At 46.0% G+C, this 15,820-nt stretch overlaps 1 protein-coding gene across 2 annotated transcripts in view; it reads right to left on the bottom strand.

Moving 5' to 3' along the window:
• Positions 1 to 500: 500 nt before the first annotated feature.
• sim1a (SIM bHLH transcription factor 1a) overlaps positions 501 to 15,820 on the bottom strand; it is an 18,085-nt gene continuing 2,765 nt past the window's right edge. For both annotated transcript variants that reach the window (XM_040166262.2, XM_040166263.2), the window contains 10 exons: positions 14,401 to 14,480; positions 13,250 to 13,339; positions 13,058 to 13,166; positions 12,888 to 12,973; positions 10,846 to 11,045; positions 10,640 to 10,746; positions 10,091 to 10,238; positions 4,273 to 4,435; positions 3,679 to 4,057; positions 501 to 2,889 (listed from right to left, as the gene is read on the bottom strand). In XM_040166262.2, coding sequence (XP_040022196.2) covers positions 2,177 to 2,889; positions 3,679 to 4,057; positions 4,273 to 4,435; positions 10,091 to 10,238; positions 10,640 to 10,746; positions 10,846 to 11,045; positions 12,888 to 12,973; positions 13,058 to 13,166; positions 13,250 to 13,339; positions 14,401 to 14,480 — 2,075 coding nt within the window. In that variant the 3' untranslated portion in view covers positions 501 to 2,176. The remainder of the gene's footprint in view (positions 2,890 to 3,678; positions 4,058 to 4,272; positions 4,436 to 10,090; positions 10,239 to 10,639; positions 10,747 to 10,845; positions 11,046 to 12,887; positions 12,974 to 13,057; positions 13,167 to 13,249; positions 13,340 to 14,400; positions 14,481 to 15,820) is intronic.

Here is a 15,820-nt window from a genome sequence, read left to right as displayed (position 1 = left end):
CTATGGTCGATCTCCCACAGTCCATCCTCTATCCCACAGGTCCACTTGCGTTGTGTTTTGAGTGAACTTGCAGCGTTTGTCTTTGTTTGCGTCGCGTGTGCTCCGGTCGTTTTTGTGATTGCCGCATTTTTCTCTTTACTGTTGGGTTTGTTTTGCCGTTTGCAGCGCGTTTGCACGTGTCGGCCACCGTAAAATTGCCTGTAATTTTTCTATATTGTTTGTCTGAGAAATCGAATGTCTGCTACTGACGATGCAATAAAACAGTTAATCGGTTAAAAAGTAGTTTGTACTTTGCTGAAGAAAGTTTAATATGGAGTTTAGCGGCCGCAAACTCAAGTAGAACTTGCCGATGAGCTCATTTGTCCGCACCGGCCGCTTGGTTACAACAGCCATGTTTGTTATAAAAATAATAAAAAATAAAACACATCCCTGCAAAATGATTTTATTTTGTCCTCTGAATATTGGCTTCAGTCAAAAACACACTCAACACACTAGCAAACTGGATTTGATTGCAACTATATTTCAAAAATCATAAAGAAACATTTAGTCAATAAATACATTTTTTGTCCATGTGCTTAAATGTGTCGAGAGTTTCTTTTCTCATCATATTTACAGAACACCATAAATAACTTTAGGGGACAGAGCACATTGCAGGCTTTGACAAAATGAAAAAAGATCAATCCAAACGTGTATAAATATAGGTTCATCTGATGACTGAGGAGGAGAAAACATGCCCACGTAACAATAATTAACAGTTGCTTCAGGATGAAGCTGCCTCACCTGCATTGCAATGGGTTGAATTGCATATGGTCTATTTGTCTTCCTGCAGTCATTTAGATATCGTCGTGGGAACAGAACGTGTCTCATAAATGATAAAATGTCCTCAAATGATACTCAGCTTTCTGGTAGATTATGAGAACGCAGCAGAATGAGAATGAGAATCAGGTGGTTCGTCCTGCCAATCAAATACTGTATCCGATATTAAAGCAGCAGACTTCCCACCTGTACAATGAGAATTATCGTGTGCCTGCTTGTCATCACAGGTCTGCCTCTTTCTTTACGGCATTGACTTTCCCGCAAGACACCAACAGTTGAGAGAAATGAAAGATCCAGTGAATGGCTTTGCATATTAGTCTGTGCAGTTTAAAGAGCACAAGGCCAACCTGTGCTCTGTGAACCATAGTCCACGTCTTCATCTCTCCTCCTCCAACAGGGACAACTCTTCATCTTTCATAGTGCAAAAGGTTACACACTCACACTGGGGCGGATGTGAGAGGACAAGCCCTGTTTTTACTGTTTTTTTTCATTGTACTGATTGGCCAAAGAAATGTCTTCCCCCCTTTTAAAGAGAAAAGGGTGACTTTTATAGTGCTTTAGTGCACAGTACAGTGTTACAGTACTAGTACAGCAGCGACATCAGTCAAGGAGAAACTGGAAGCGGATCAAGTATAGAGCTGTTTTTATGTATATTTTGGAGTCCCCGTAACTTCAGCATCAGTTGTTTCAGGCAGAGCCCCCGAACTACACATGCGTAAGTTAATGTGACAAAGCCCCCTCCTACTAACAATGTCATAATAAAATATATCTTTCCTGTTGGGATCACCTTACCCTTTAGGATTGGGTCGGCCCTTTTTTGAAAAACGATGCACTATTGTAAACACTTGACCATGTAAGGAGAGAAATGACTAAAGATAGATATCATATAAAACAAAAGTATAGACCTGTTCTATAGGACTTAAATGACTTCTGCTGTAATCTGACACTAAATAACAAAAGTTAATATTACAAATATGAACCTGAACAGGGAAACGTTTGGACACATTTTCTCATTCAGTTCAATTAGAAAGTGTGTTCGGTGCGTTTGACTGGTGCGGCGATGGAAGGAAACACTGAAAGTAACACAATGTTTCCACCATACAATGACCTTACTTACCAGAACTAAAGGCACTGCTCTGACTATGGGACCTTGTTGTGCTCCCCAGAATTCTAGCACAGCACCCGTTTGGAGAAACATACTCCTACATTCCTTTGCCCTCTTCACAAATTGACATTTGAGCAACATTTTGGGGGGAAGTTGCAGCTACGGTTTAGCTCTGCAGTGAGGCGGCGATCGCTCTGATGGAAAAACAGGCGAACGGCATCCAGAATCAGCCGGCTCGGCGTTGTGTGTTGGGTGTTAGCTGCCGTTGCTGATGATGACCGAGGGGCCTTTATGTCCGGCGGTCTGCTCTGCCGGCATGCGGAGGTGAGGGGTCCCGTCGTAGTGGGTGGGGCCCATGCCGGCGGAGGAGCAGTAGCCCCGGAGGCTCTCTGGGTCACAGAGGTTCTCCAGAGCGTATCCTGTCAGGGAGTAGGCTTTGTGCTTGTCCAGGTAGGTGTGGGGCGGGTAAAGGGCTGGGTCCAAGATGGGGGAAGGCGAGCACGGACCGGACCGCCCAAACGGGTGGTGCAATGGAAGAGAAAGGGGGGACAGGTCTGCCTGGAGGTCTGCCTGGAGGTAGTCCTTCGACTTGTGGAGGCGGTCAGGACCTGGACTGCTGAGCCTGCACGGGGGGGCGGGACCAGAAGCCAGACTGATTCCCTGACTCAAACCTCGACACACTACAGTCTGCAGTGGCCCTTGAGTGTATTCAGGAGCGAAGCATGGTCCGGGGCCTTTGGGCAGCCCGTTGGCCGGCCCCAGCGGGGCCCCCGGAGGGCCCTTGCGCAGCTGAAATCGACTTTCTTCTTCCTTGATCATCTGCTGCGTGGCCCGGATCAGAGTCTCGATCTTGCTGGGTTCCTGCGGGCTACAGCGATAGTGGTCCGCCTGGTAGCGATCCCCCGAGTCACTGGCCGAGCCTCCATCAGGAGAGCTGAGCGCGCTGTCCTCGTCCCAGTGGCCCCGGCCTGCAGAAGGACCGGTGAAAGCAGGCAAGATGAAATACTTATGCATTATATACTGGGATTTTACATTTCTCAACAATTTGTGGCTGCTGTTGAAGGTTTATAGTTGTAATTCACATTTGTTTTCTAGATTTTTTAGCAAGTTGCTGTTTTAGTATTTATCATTTCAATAATATATAACAAGTCATTAAATCCTTAATATAAACTATTATCCAACTAGGATCCAATTTTTTACTATTTGCTCCCACACGGTGAACAGCTCATTGTAGAAGACTTGCTCCTTGTTAACGATGAGGAACGTTTCTGAAGCTCACGTGGTTAAAAAAACTAATATCTAAATTAGAGTCATTAGTTTGGGTCAGAAGCCGCGGCCCAAATCTGATGGGAAACATTCCCGTCTGTCGAGACAAAGGATTGTTAAATAATCAGCATCCGATGGACAGTGTCGGTCATTCTCCAGAAACATGCAGCACTGAGTGTTTCAGCGCCTCTTGAGGCTCCGCTGGGCTGGTGGAGGTGCACTAGACTTAATCGTGGTCTCTGTGCAGCGCGGTCCTGCCTCCCTCTGATGGCTGTTACATCGCACATTTCACAGTGTTAATAGCTCTCACTTTGTCTAATCAGCCCCGCTATCGTGTTTTCTGGGCTCGTAGGTGCAGAAGCTGTAAGTCACCGGACGTGCAGAGAAAGGAAGAGTAATTTTGAAGAGGCGGGGCGGGGCACCCTTCACCACATGCTAGTTGGATGTGTTTCCTGTACCGGAGGAATCAGCACAGACTCCTTATTCCTCACCGTTGTAGCTGTGGATGGTGCCGATGTCACATCCCTCAGAGCTCTTGCTCGGCGGCAGGACTGACCGAGCGGTGCCCCTCCACGTGTCCCTGCCGGGGGGAGGAGCTCCTAGGAAATATCGGCCCGCCTCACACCGGCTTCGCTCGCAGGTCAGGGCCTGACCGTGTGCGTGCAGGTGTGTGTAGCCATCGCCGTGACGGTGCTCTTCAGACAGGCTGTAGCAGAGCGAGCGGGGGTCGGGGAACTGCCTGTACACACAGGAGGCATCGGGGCCCTCGCTCGGCTCCAGCAGCTGAGGGGAGGCGGAGTCTGTCAGCGGGCTGCTGCCCCACGGACTGTCCTGGTCTGATTCCGAGCGCTCTGTCTGGAAACTAGGATACTGCACAGGAAAACGTGTAGCGGGGGACAGGACGGGATGTTATGAGCCACAGCTGACTGTTAGACAAACAAAACAAGCTATTTATTCCTCTTCCAGCCTCTTTATTGATCATCATTTACTAAATGAATGTATAGATTGAAGTTAGCATCACCTGGAAGGAGGACACAAAACGAAGCTATCTAACTACGTAAGACAGTAAGACATTACATCCTCACCTGAATGTATGGCGAGAGCCTAGCTTTGGTCTTGGGCCGGGAGACTCTGCTCTTGGGAGTCCTGCTGTTCTCCGTCAGGCTGGCGGTGGTGCTGCTGTAGGGGAAGGAGGCCTTGGACGTGGCCTGGTCCAGAGAGAGCTGCAGGCCTTTATACTCTGTCTCCCTGAAAACACCAACACAATGTCCATGTGCTGTATTCATGCTACTATTACTGGATATTACTGAATACGCTGTGTAATTACACCACATGGATTCCAGTCCCCTGGAAGGCTGCCTGTTAAAGAACACAAACAGCCTTGTGTACCTAAGTGAGTGCTCATCAATTAGAGCCTCATCATTTGTGTTCCTGTCTGTGTGTGTGTGTGTCTGTGTGTGTGTGTGTGTCTTTGGGGGGTTGTTGAAGCGGCTGGAACGGCTGTTGGGAAACTTGTTTTAGCAGAAGGATTGCAGCAAGGCCTTCAACAAACACTCCATAGAGGGAGAGCTGTCCAATCAAACACACGGGGAGATTAAAGGCTATGTCTGACTAAAGCCGGCCCGGAGGAGTAGCTGGGATGTCTCACTGCGGGGAAACGGGATTGATTCCTCACTAAGTGTTTGACAGATCTCCCCACGTGTGACGAGGAAACCTGGAAAGGGTTTGTTGACCAAAAAAAAGTGACTGATGTTACAATGCGAGGCTGTTAGAATGCGAGGCTGCTAGAATGCCAGGCTGCTAGAATGCGAGGCTGTTAGAATGCGAGGCTGTTAGAATGCGAGGCTGCTAGAATGCGAGGCTGCTAGAATGCGAGGCTGTTAGATGCGAGGATGTTAGAATGCGAGGCTGTTAGAATTTGAGGCTGCTAGAATTTGAGGCTGCTAGAATGCGAGGCTGCTAGAATGCGAGGATGTTAGAATGCGAGGCTGCTAGAATGCGAGGCTGTTAGAATGCGAGGCTGCTAGAATGCGAGGCTGTTAGAATGCGAGGCTGTTAGATGCGAGGATGTTAGAATGCGAGGCTGTTACAATTTGAGACTGTTAGAATGTGAGGCTGTTAGAATGCGAGGATGTTAGAATGCAAGGATATTAGAATGCGAGGCTGTTAGAATGCGAGGCTGCTAGAATGCGAGGCTGCTAGAATGCCAGGCTGTTAGATGCGAGGATGTTAGAATGCGAGGCTGTTAGAATTTGAGGCTGCTAGAATTTGAGGCTGCTAGAATGCGAGGCTGCTAGAATGCGAGGATGTTAGAATGCGAGGCTGCTAGAATGCGAGGCTGTTAGAATGCGAGGCTGCTAGAATGCGAGGCTGTTAGAATGCGAGGCTGTTAGATGCGAGGATGTTAGAATGCGAGGCTGTTACAATTTGAGACTGTTAGAATGTGAGGCTGTTAGAATGCGAGGATGTTAGAATGCAAGGATATTAGAATGCGAGGCTGTTAGAATGCGAGGCTGTTAGAATGCAAGGCTGCTAGAATGCGAGGCTATTAGAATGCGAGGCTGCTAGAATGCGAGGCTGTTGGAATGTGAGGTTGCTAGAATGCGAGGCTATTAGAATGCGAGGCTGCTAAAATGCGGGGGCTATTAGAATGCGAGGCTGCTAGAATGCGAGGCTGTTAGAATGTTAGGCTGTTAGAATGTGAGACTGTTAGAATTTGAGGCTGCAGCAAGGCCTTCAACAAACACTCCATAGAGGGAGAGCTGTCCAATCAAACACACAGGGAGATTAAAGGCTATGTCTGACTAAAGCCGGCCCGGAGGAGTAGCTGGGATGTCTCACTGCGGGGAAACGGGATTGATTCCTCACTAAGTGTTTGACAGATCTCCCCACGTGTGACGAGGAAACCTGGAAAGGGTTTGTTGACCAAAAAAAAGTGACTGATGTTACAATGCGAGGCTGTTAGAATGCGAGGCTGCTAGAATGCGAGGCTGCTAGAATGCGAGGCTGTTAGATGCGAGGATGTTAGAATGCGAGGCTGCTAGAATGCGAGGCTGTTAGAATGCGAGGCTGTTAGATGCAAGGCTGTTAGAATTTGAGACTGTTAGAATTTGAGGCTGCTAGAATGCGAGGATGTTAGAATGCGAGGCTATTAGAATGCGAGGCTGTTAGAATGCGAGGCTGCTAGAATGCGAGGCTGTTAGAATGCGAGGCTGTTAGATGCGAGGATGTTAGAATGCGAGGCTGTTACAATTTGAGACTGTTAGAATGCGAGGCTGTTAGAATGCGAGGATGTTAGAATGCAAGGATGTTAGAATGCGAGGCTGTTAGAATGCAAGGCTATTAGAATGCGAGGCTGCGAGAATGCGAGGCTGTTGGAATGTGAGGCTGCTAGAATGCGAGGCTGCTAGAATGCGAGGCTGCTAGAATGCGAGGCTATTAGAATGCGAGGCTGCTAGAATGCGGGGGCTATTAGAATGCGATGCTGCTAGAATGCGAGGCTGCTAGAATGCGAGGCTGCTAGAATTTGAGACTGTTAGAATGTGAGGCTGTTAAAACGCGAGGATGTTAGAATGCGAGGATGTTAGAAGGCGAGGCTGTTAGAATGCGAGGCTGTTAAAATGCGAGGCTGTTAGAATGCGAGGCTGCTAGAATGCAGGGATGTTAGAATGCGAGGATGTTAGAATGCAGGGATGTTAGAATGCGAGGATGTTAGAATGCGAGGCTGTTAGAATGTGAGGCTGTTAGAATGTGGGGATGTTAGAATGCGAGGCTGTTAAAATGCGAGGCTGTTAGAATGCGAGGCTGCTAGAATGCAGGGATGTTAGAATGCGAGGATGTTAGAATGCAGGGATGTTAGAATGCGAGGATGTTAGAATGCAAGGCTGTTAGAATGTGAGGCTGTTAGAATGTGGGGATGTTAGAATGTGAGGCTGTTAGAATGTGAGGCTGTTAGAATGCGAGGCTGCTAGAATGTGAGGCTGCTAGAATGCGAGGCTGCTAGAATGCGAGGCTATTAGAATGCGAGGATGTTAGAATGAGGGAATGTTAGAACGTGAGGATGTTAGAATGTGAGGCTGCTAGAATGTGAGGCTGCTAGAATGCGAGGCTGCTAGAATGCGAGGCTATTAGAATGCAAGGATGTTAGAATGTGGGGATGTTAGAACGTGAGGCTGTTAGAATGTGGGGATGTTAGAACGTGAGGCTGTTAGAATGTGAGGCTGTTAGAATGTGAGGCTGTTAGAATGCGAGGATGTTAGAATGTGGGGATGTTAGAATGTGGGGATGTTAGAATGTGAGGCTGTTAGAATGTGGGGATGTTAGAATGCGAGGCTGTTAGAATGCGAGGATGTTAGAATGTGAGGCTGTTAGAATGTGGGGATGTTAGAATGTGAGGCTGTTAGAATGTGGGGATGTTACAATGCGAGGATTTTTAATTGTCCACATATTGAGGGTTATGGACATGGACGAGCACAGCGGTGGATGGGACCATTTGACTCACTAAATGAGGGAACAGTTCCAAACACTGGGAGATTCTATGACAAAGAGCACGAACAAACACTCTGGATGGACCATAAAAACCTTCTAGTGGCCTCGTCCACACTCCAACAGGTATTTTTGGTAGAAACGTTTTTTCTTCCTTTGTTCTCAAAAGAAGATAAAAAACTCAAATACTGGTTTAAACACAGTGTAACAGTAAAAGGCAGGTAGGTGCTTTCTGCAGCAGACATGCCTCTATTGCTAAATCCCCGTCAGGTGGGACAGGAGGTGCACAGGTTATCAGAGCTAAACACACAGTGGGAGTTCACATGCAGGTGAAGTAGGCTTATCAGCGTCCTTATCAACGGCTGAGTACACCAAGCTACTGGGGGTTAGACACAAAGGGTGTCTCCTGCCCACACACAATGTCGGCCTCATGGTCACCTTCACTGTGGGGCCCAATCCGTGCAGCCACGCTGCTCATCGGGGGGAACTGTGACATCAATGTCTGCTGCATATCAAACCCAGGGACAATGTCTCCACTGTCCCGCTGCTGCGCAGCCTGCGGACAGTCTTTTCCCCAATGGGGCGGCAGACATCTAGAATGTAGAAAACGAGCCTGGATGGTCGTGGTGCCCCTGTGGCTCAGTGGGGCCCCGCTTGTCCTTCACTCAGAGGATCGGTGGTCATTCTCGGTGGGTCCTTGGGCGAGACACCAAGCCCCAGCTTTGACTACGGCGCGTGAATGTTAGCTATTGATGGACAGGTGTCACGGAGTAGCTCCTGTCATCACAGTATGAATGGGTGAATGATGGCACACCTGTCTCTGCTGTATGTACCAAAAGGTAAATACAAACCGTATTTAATGTCCTGGTTTTATGTCCAGATGTGTCGTCTAACACGAACGCAGCGTAACTGTTTCTTTTCATTTGGATTAAAACACTTTGATGCTGAAAGGAGAAGCACTGTGGTAACGTCTTACTTTGCTGTAAAGGATCAGAACTGAAAAGCAGGGGCGAGTTTTAACTGTGAAATTAGATAATCGTGGTAAACGATCATAATTGACGCCAAAAGCTGCCACATACACGTTTCCCAGAGGCTTGCAGCCGTACCACAAGGAGGGAGACGAGGCCCCTCAGGCTGGAGCCCAGAAGCGCTCATCGGGACGCAGACGTGGTGTAGGGAGAGGATTGTGTGCCGAGCTGCTCTGTGAAGGCCGCCAGCCTAATGGAGCCTTCATGGGATCCCTGACTGCAGTGATGATTCAGGTAGCAGCTTGTGACGGACATGAGCGGCCCAGTGCTGTTCTAAGCCCAGTCAGACATGCTTCAGCTCCTTCCTGTTTATACATATTCTGCCAGTCTTGGACAAACCGCACCAGGCAACAGCAAGCACATGAGCACATGAGCCAACTAAACACTGTGAGCAGACGCTGAGGCCCAACAGCAATGTCCGCCTCCATACGAGTTCCTGTTGTGTCATTATCACACTTCATGTGTTTCTAACTCAGAACAAAAGACTAAAACAGGAATATGACTTGACCATCTGTCTTCATTGCCAGATTCTGCCAAACAGGTTTCCACAAAGTAGCGCGTGTCATGTTTCCTCCCGTTAGTTGCTTCCCAGCAACTGTTTGCATAACTCTTTAGCTCCAACACTCATTATCTTATATTATTAGCACAGATGTGAGCCGACCCCCCCCGGCCCCTGAGCTGCCCGTCATTCAATCAGCTGTCAACCAATTCAACCAAGGGGACTTTGTTTCCAGTTTGGACACTCAGACCTTTCGCCAGCAGGGTGTGTGTGTGTAAGCTGCTGGAGGGTCAGCCTGAAACACTCCGGGTGCATCACGCGTCATATTTACGGTAGATGCCATCTTATGGAATACTCGTCCTGCTCGCTGACGTGCTGCCTTTACTGTTCGGCCAAAGACCTCGTAAAACAGAAACATCAGCTGGTCGGTGTGACTCTCCATAGCTGCAGACTTCTCTACACTGCGTGTGAAACACAAAGCCAGGCCTGCTGAAGACACTGATGAAAGAGGTGCTTTCACTTTTACCAGTTGAAAGTCAGCACAGGTTTGTTGGTTTCTTAGTTGTATCACACAGAATAAGAGCGGTACCACAGGAGAAGCACCAGCAGCTCGTCGATGGAGATGGAGATGGCGTATGTTGGATTGTAGTGGTTTTCATTTGTCAATCTTCCAACTTGTAAAACAAAAAAGAGCAACCTAAAAAGTCAAAAGCTAAAACAGTTGTTGACACCCGCTCAGAGACACTAGAAGACTCCTGGGCTCCAATTTAAGAGAAGCAGTAAAAAGAGTCAGAGAATCATGATGTTTCCTCAAATGATTGACAGACACACACTCGTTTAGTCATGATGCTGGGAAGCATTACGTTCTCAGGTGCAGAGACAGATACTCACGTGAGGACGTAGTTGACACTGACGATGCAGTGAGGCCGCGATGAGCGGCTGTTGTGGACAATCGTTGCATAGCTCTGAACCCAGACCCAGCCGCCCTGCTTGGCCAGGAAGCGGTAGTACTTTGTGGTGACCTGACCTTTGACCAGCACTAGAACACAAGGGCCGGGAAGTTACAGCAACGGATTACTGACGAAAAACAAGTATACGAACATCACAGCACTCAAGGACACACTTCCAAACACAGCAGGCAGTTGCAGCAAAAGTTCCTTTCTGAGTGGACGGCCTGTCCAATCAGAACGCAGCTAACAATGTATATCATCTGCAAATATGCTCTTAACATATTCACAAGTGACTAATACTGTCAACTCAGTCGATTATTTTATGCAATAGAATACCAATAATAAAGAGCCAAGGAAGCAGTGACATGCTGACTTCATACAAATTCCACGCAGCTCTCTCACTCTGTGTGTGTGTGTGTGTGTGCGTGTGTGTGTGTGTGTCTGCGTGCAGAGAGATATCTGGTAGAAAAGAAAAACAAACCTAACTCACACAAGTGATGAGCACATCTCAGATGGAAGGAGTCACAGCTGTGGACATGATGATAGAGAGTCTTCTCGATGAGATCCTGAGGCTCGTAGCCTGTCAGCTCTGCAACCCTGAGCAACACACACACACATTCACAGGGATCATCAAGCCTTCCCACATCGACACACACAAGCTGCATGTGGTGAGCACTTGGTGCAGAGGACGCGTACCGGGAGTCGAGGAAGATGAGCTTCATGTCCAGGCTGGCTCTGAACATGAACATGTTGCTGTGCAGTTTGATCTCCGTGACCGCGCTGGGCGGCAGCGAGTGTCCGACGGCCACCAGCCCCACGTTCTGGTAGCAGCCGTCAAACGGGGACATGTCCAGGCTGTACTGACGGATCTTCAGGTAGCCACTGCAGTGGATCACCTAGGCCAAGAGTTCACAGATGGACACAGAATGAACCAGATCACTCAGTCGCAGCATGAATAATGACTAAATAAAGAGGGTTTGTCTCTCCTATTTGAAGATACTTTCTCAGCCCTAGTGGTACTCCAGGTTACCGGTTCTTTGTGTGAAGAATGCCCCTCTGAACCAAACAGAAGACACGTGTGATGCTACAAACTCCTCCGCACTAGAAACGCCCTTCTGGGCTTGAAGGGTTCCCACATAAAAGGGAAAATAGCAACTGGGAACCAGATAAGTGGGAACATATTCTGTTGGGAAAATATGTCAATGCTTCAAGCTTTGCATCTATGTAGTATATCTGTAGATATCTATCGATCAATCAATATATATATATCTAATATACGTTAAACTGTACTCTAGGACTACTTGCTTGCAGGTCACGCAGCTTTAAACTAGATCACAGTCAGCAGTCAAACGTTTCCATGAGAAGGTAGAAAACGCCATCTGCTGCTGCGGATCACATGAAACCATCAAAGGCTTCGGGTCCATGAGCCTCTCCAACCCTGTCCAGCCCACACATCCACCCAGACCACGAAGCCATTTCATGTATGATGGTGCTGAGAACCGACCCTCAACTAGTCACTACAAACAGGGCAGAAAAGTCCCTTTTACAGGAGACAAGATGCACCAGGCGTTGCTACGTGCTTCCAGTCCTTTCATACATGCACACATCTAGCACGGTCAACAGGCATCTATCTACTAGTAGTACTATCAATTGTAGTATTACTACTACGAGTAGTAATAGTAGTATTTTAGTATTACGAGTAGTAGTAGTCATTTTAGTAGTAGAAATATTAGTAGTATAACTAGTATAGTAGGACTACTGTCTTAGTAATAGTAGTAGTAGTATCAGTTGTATTAGGCCCAAAGACCCATATCCCACTATGGGACGTATTGCTTATTCAAGTAAACACATTCATTCATCGACTGCCGGCTACGCGTACTACCAGTACCACAATTACAACTACAACCAATACTACCACATATATATATTACTACAATTTAAATCTATCTCAGCTTTTGTCATTTCTGTATTTTCAGCAATATTTTGAAATAAATTTTAGTATTTTATATTACTGCATTTTCAGCAGTTTTTTATTTTTTATTTCAGCTTCTACCATTTCTGTATTTTCAGCAAATTCATTCAAATTCATTTCAGCTTTCAGCTTTCAGCATTGCAACACATTTTCTAGTTTTTATAAATGTAGAATTATTAATGTTGGAAATTGTTTTACCCTGTTAAAGAGTGTTTGTTGCGGGTTATTCATTGTCATTATAAAGTTCCAACCATGACTTAATCTCAACACACATAAGACGAGTAGCTCGGACCGTTACGCGCTCCGGGATCCGCGTTGACGTGTAAAAATATATTCTGCCGCCCGCCAAAGAGCAACGTCAGTTGTTACGGCGTAACACCGGTATGAACGGCACGTGAGATATTCATACCGTACAGACATCTTACACCGCTATACCATTTCAACCGGTATAGCATGCAGCCCTAAGCTGTATAAGTATTATACATAGCAGTGGTTAGTTAGGTAGTATTAGGAGTTGTAGTAGTACAAACCCATTTAAATCTCATAAACGGTCTGAAAAACCCGTGAAACATAATCAATGGTATTGAAAAGAGGAGTTTTTTTCAATATTTTAGGCGTTTGTCAGCATGTTAAAGGTGGAAAGAACTAAAAAATTGTAAAAAATATTACTAATATTGATAAAGCAGTATTGCAACAACTAAACATTGGCCACGAGTGATCTTCTCCTTTGTAACAGAGAAAGCGAAGACAGCGCCAGCCCTCCTACCTTGTAGCCTCCACAAGTGAGACCAGCATTTCTTTTAGCAAGGACACATTTCATCCTCAGGAAGAAGGAGCGTTCCATCTCATACTCTGCACAGAGTTGCAAGAAGCTGCATGTTATAAAATGTATAACGGCTTGATGGCTCTGTGTCACACGTAGGACAACGCTCTCACCGTGCACAAAGTGTGAGTGGTACGGCTGGTGAGCCGTGAGCACGGCGGTCATCTCGTCGTGGTCGGATGGATGGATGTATTCATAAATGCTGTTTCCGGTCAGCTCCACCTGTTGAAATGAACATTGGACTGTGACTCATCGGGGGCCAACACGCCAGAGGGGATCAACAAACGACACATCGCCAAACCAACCTGCGACAGCCCCAAGTGGACCGATGCCGTTTCTGAGATGTACATGATTTTTCCATCCGGAGCGACAACAAAGATGAAGCCATCTAACGTCTGAAAAAAACAGCAGCAACGGAGATTAATTCATCTGGTAGCAACAAAAGGCAGAATTGAATTAGTCTTTAATTAAACGAATGTTATTGTATTGAGTCCATTTTGATGGACAGCGTGTATAAACTGTACGGTCTTGTAGTTGTGATTACACATCATTGGGAAGCGTGCAGCAGACTGACTGTTCAACAGCATCATGCAGAGCGATTCTAAAGAACGCTTGAAATGAACAAAAATAACACGGCCATGTAGCTCTGAATAAATTCCACAAACGCCCTGTTCGCCCTACAGTATGTACATGGTGGACTGTGCTAATCTTTGACCTGTTAAAACCCATTATTGCTTTGTAGTATTCCCCATTCGCCACATTCTCATATGTCGACCTCCGGCCTACGACGTCACCGGTGTGGCCCACTTGAGATGGAAGTTACCTGTAATGAGTTTGACACCAATGCTGCTCGATGTTATTGAAATGCACGGCTGATGATTCAAATGGAGTCTCCTCCTGGAAGATTCCCTTTCTGCATTCTGCATCAAAATGTATTTACAACGAGTGGTCACCATGTTCAGTCCACCCTATTTGCATCAACTAAAAACGCAACCTTATTCTTTCTTGCGTTGATTTAACAAGGTGAAAGTTGTATGAAAAATCAGAATCTTCGGCCCACAGAGCATGTTCACTAATGTTTCATCGGACCGCTGCCCTCTGGTTTTGCAGCCCTGCAGCCCTCCTCCTTTGTGTTGCCGTTGCTGTTCGAGGGGCTTTAGGACGGACTGAGGCTGTGTGCGTGACCAGGAATGCGTTCAGCTCATTTCATTCTGAAAGCACGAGAATGAAGCAGGAGGAGGCAGACGGCAGCAAACCACACACGCAGCACTAACGCACTTACCTGCATATAATAATACATACATTATTTAATCCATAAATATCAAGAGCTCAGTGTTAAACATTTCCTGTGGCTTTAGTCTTTAGTCAAACATTTAAGGGCCTTATAAGTAACGTTGTTATGTCTCATTCACGTGAAGAACCCAAAGCCCACATGTTCTGTGAGATCTGATCCTACCTGCAGGAGATGGGCCCCGAGCTCCTGGTGGACTCCGTCCAAAGAGCTGCGGCTCACATGACCCCAGGACTCCCCAAGGCCTGGCAAACAAGTCACACCGGCAGGGAAGATAAATGTCATCGTTAACAATTAAAGCTGAAGGGAAACAACAAAGAGAGATTCTAGCCAGCCTGCTCAGTATGACTGCTATTAATAAAAGAAGTGGATTCATAATTAGTCATTTTATTACAGCAGCATTAACACTTGAATAATACATGTTTTTAATTGTATGTTGTTGTTATTATTACTTCATAATTGTAAGCTCATTACTTTATTATTACTCACATCGAATGCGTACAGCTTAGTCATTTGTTTAATTATTAATATCAGCTTGATTATTTTTGTCATTATTTAGCACGGATTCCCCAACTCGTTCTCTTTAAGTCTAGTAAACGTATTCAGTGTTTCACAAAAAGAAAAATATGATACATATATATATATAATATGATATATATAAATGTGATATATATATATATATATATATATATATATATAGATAAAATTTACATTTGTATTTAGTTATTTCCTAGGAAATAACTAAATACAAATGTAAATTTTACAAATATTACTTGGTAAATTGCATATTTAAACAACACAAATATAGATGTTTTTACAATTTAATATTATCTTTTCTTTTACACACATGTCTTCAGGGACAATGTTTGGTTTATAATTATAACTGAATATCACACTTGTATGCAGTCTGAAGATATATGATCCCGCGGTCACAAGAGTCCCAGGAGAAAGTAACACGGCGGCCAACGGGACCCATTGAGATGCAGGTCGCGCGGCAGAAAGACACGAGGTGATTGTCGCGCGCATCGGACACGGAGGTAAATAAACTGGGCCCAGATATAAAGTAATAAATAGGTAGACTGGTGATATCGTCATCTGGCTCTGAGGCCGCTGTTCATGTTTCAATTAGTCCTCACGTGGCCCCGCGGGCCTCCGGGAACTATTACTGTTATTATTTCATTATTTAACTCATTTTGACTGCACGAGGGCCGTGTTTTTGCAAAGAAAACGCGCTTTCTCTTTTTGTTTTCCACGGAATAAAATTGACCCATGAATAATGTGTATATGTATTAATTCGATTAAGCCAAATCACTTCGATATTCGAGGTTCCTGTTTCGCAATTCGATTGGTTAAAAATCAGACGAGACGGAAGAAATTGAAAATCCGTTCGTCGCAAATACCGCAGTGACACACGCGGCGCGTGCGTCCCGCAGCAGCCGCGTGAGCGCGATTCACACCTGCAGCTACATGCCGTGCACATCCGGCCTGCGGCTCAGATTCTACCTCATGGGAAGGTACTTCTAACATTATATTTAAGTAGTCTGTTATTCTCGTTACTTTATTATTACGCACATCAAATGCTTCA

Source organism: Gasterosteus aculeatus, chromosome 20 (genome assembly GCF_964276395.1).
Source record: "Gasterosteus aculeatus chromosome 20, fGasAcu3.hap1.1, whole genome shotgun sequence".
Taxonomy (NCBI): Eukaryota; Metazoa; Chordata; class Actinopteri; order Perciformes; family Gasterosteidae; genus Gasterosteus; species Gasterosteus aculeatus.
This window is presented reverse-complemented; position numbering and strand designations above follow the sequence as displayed.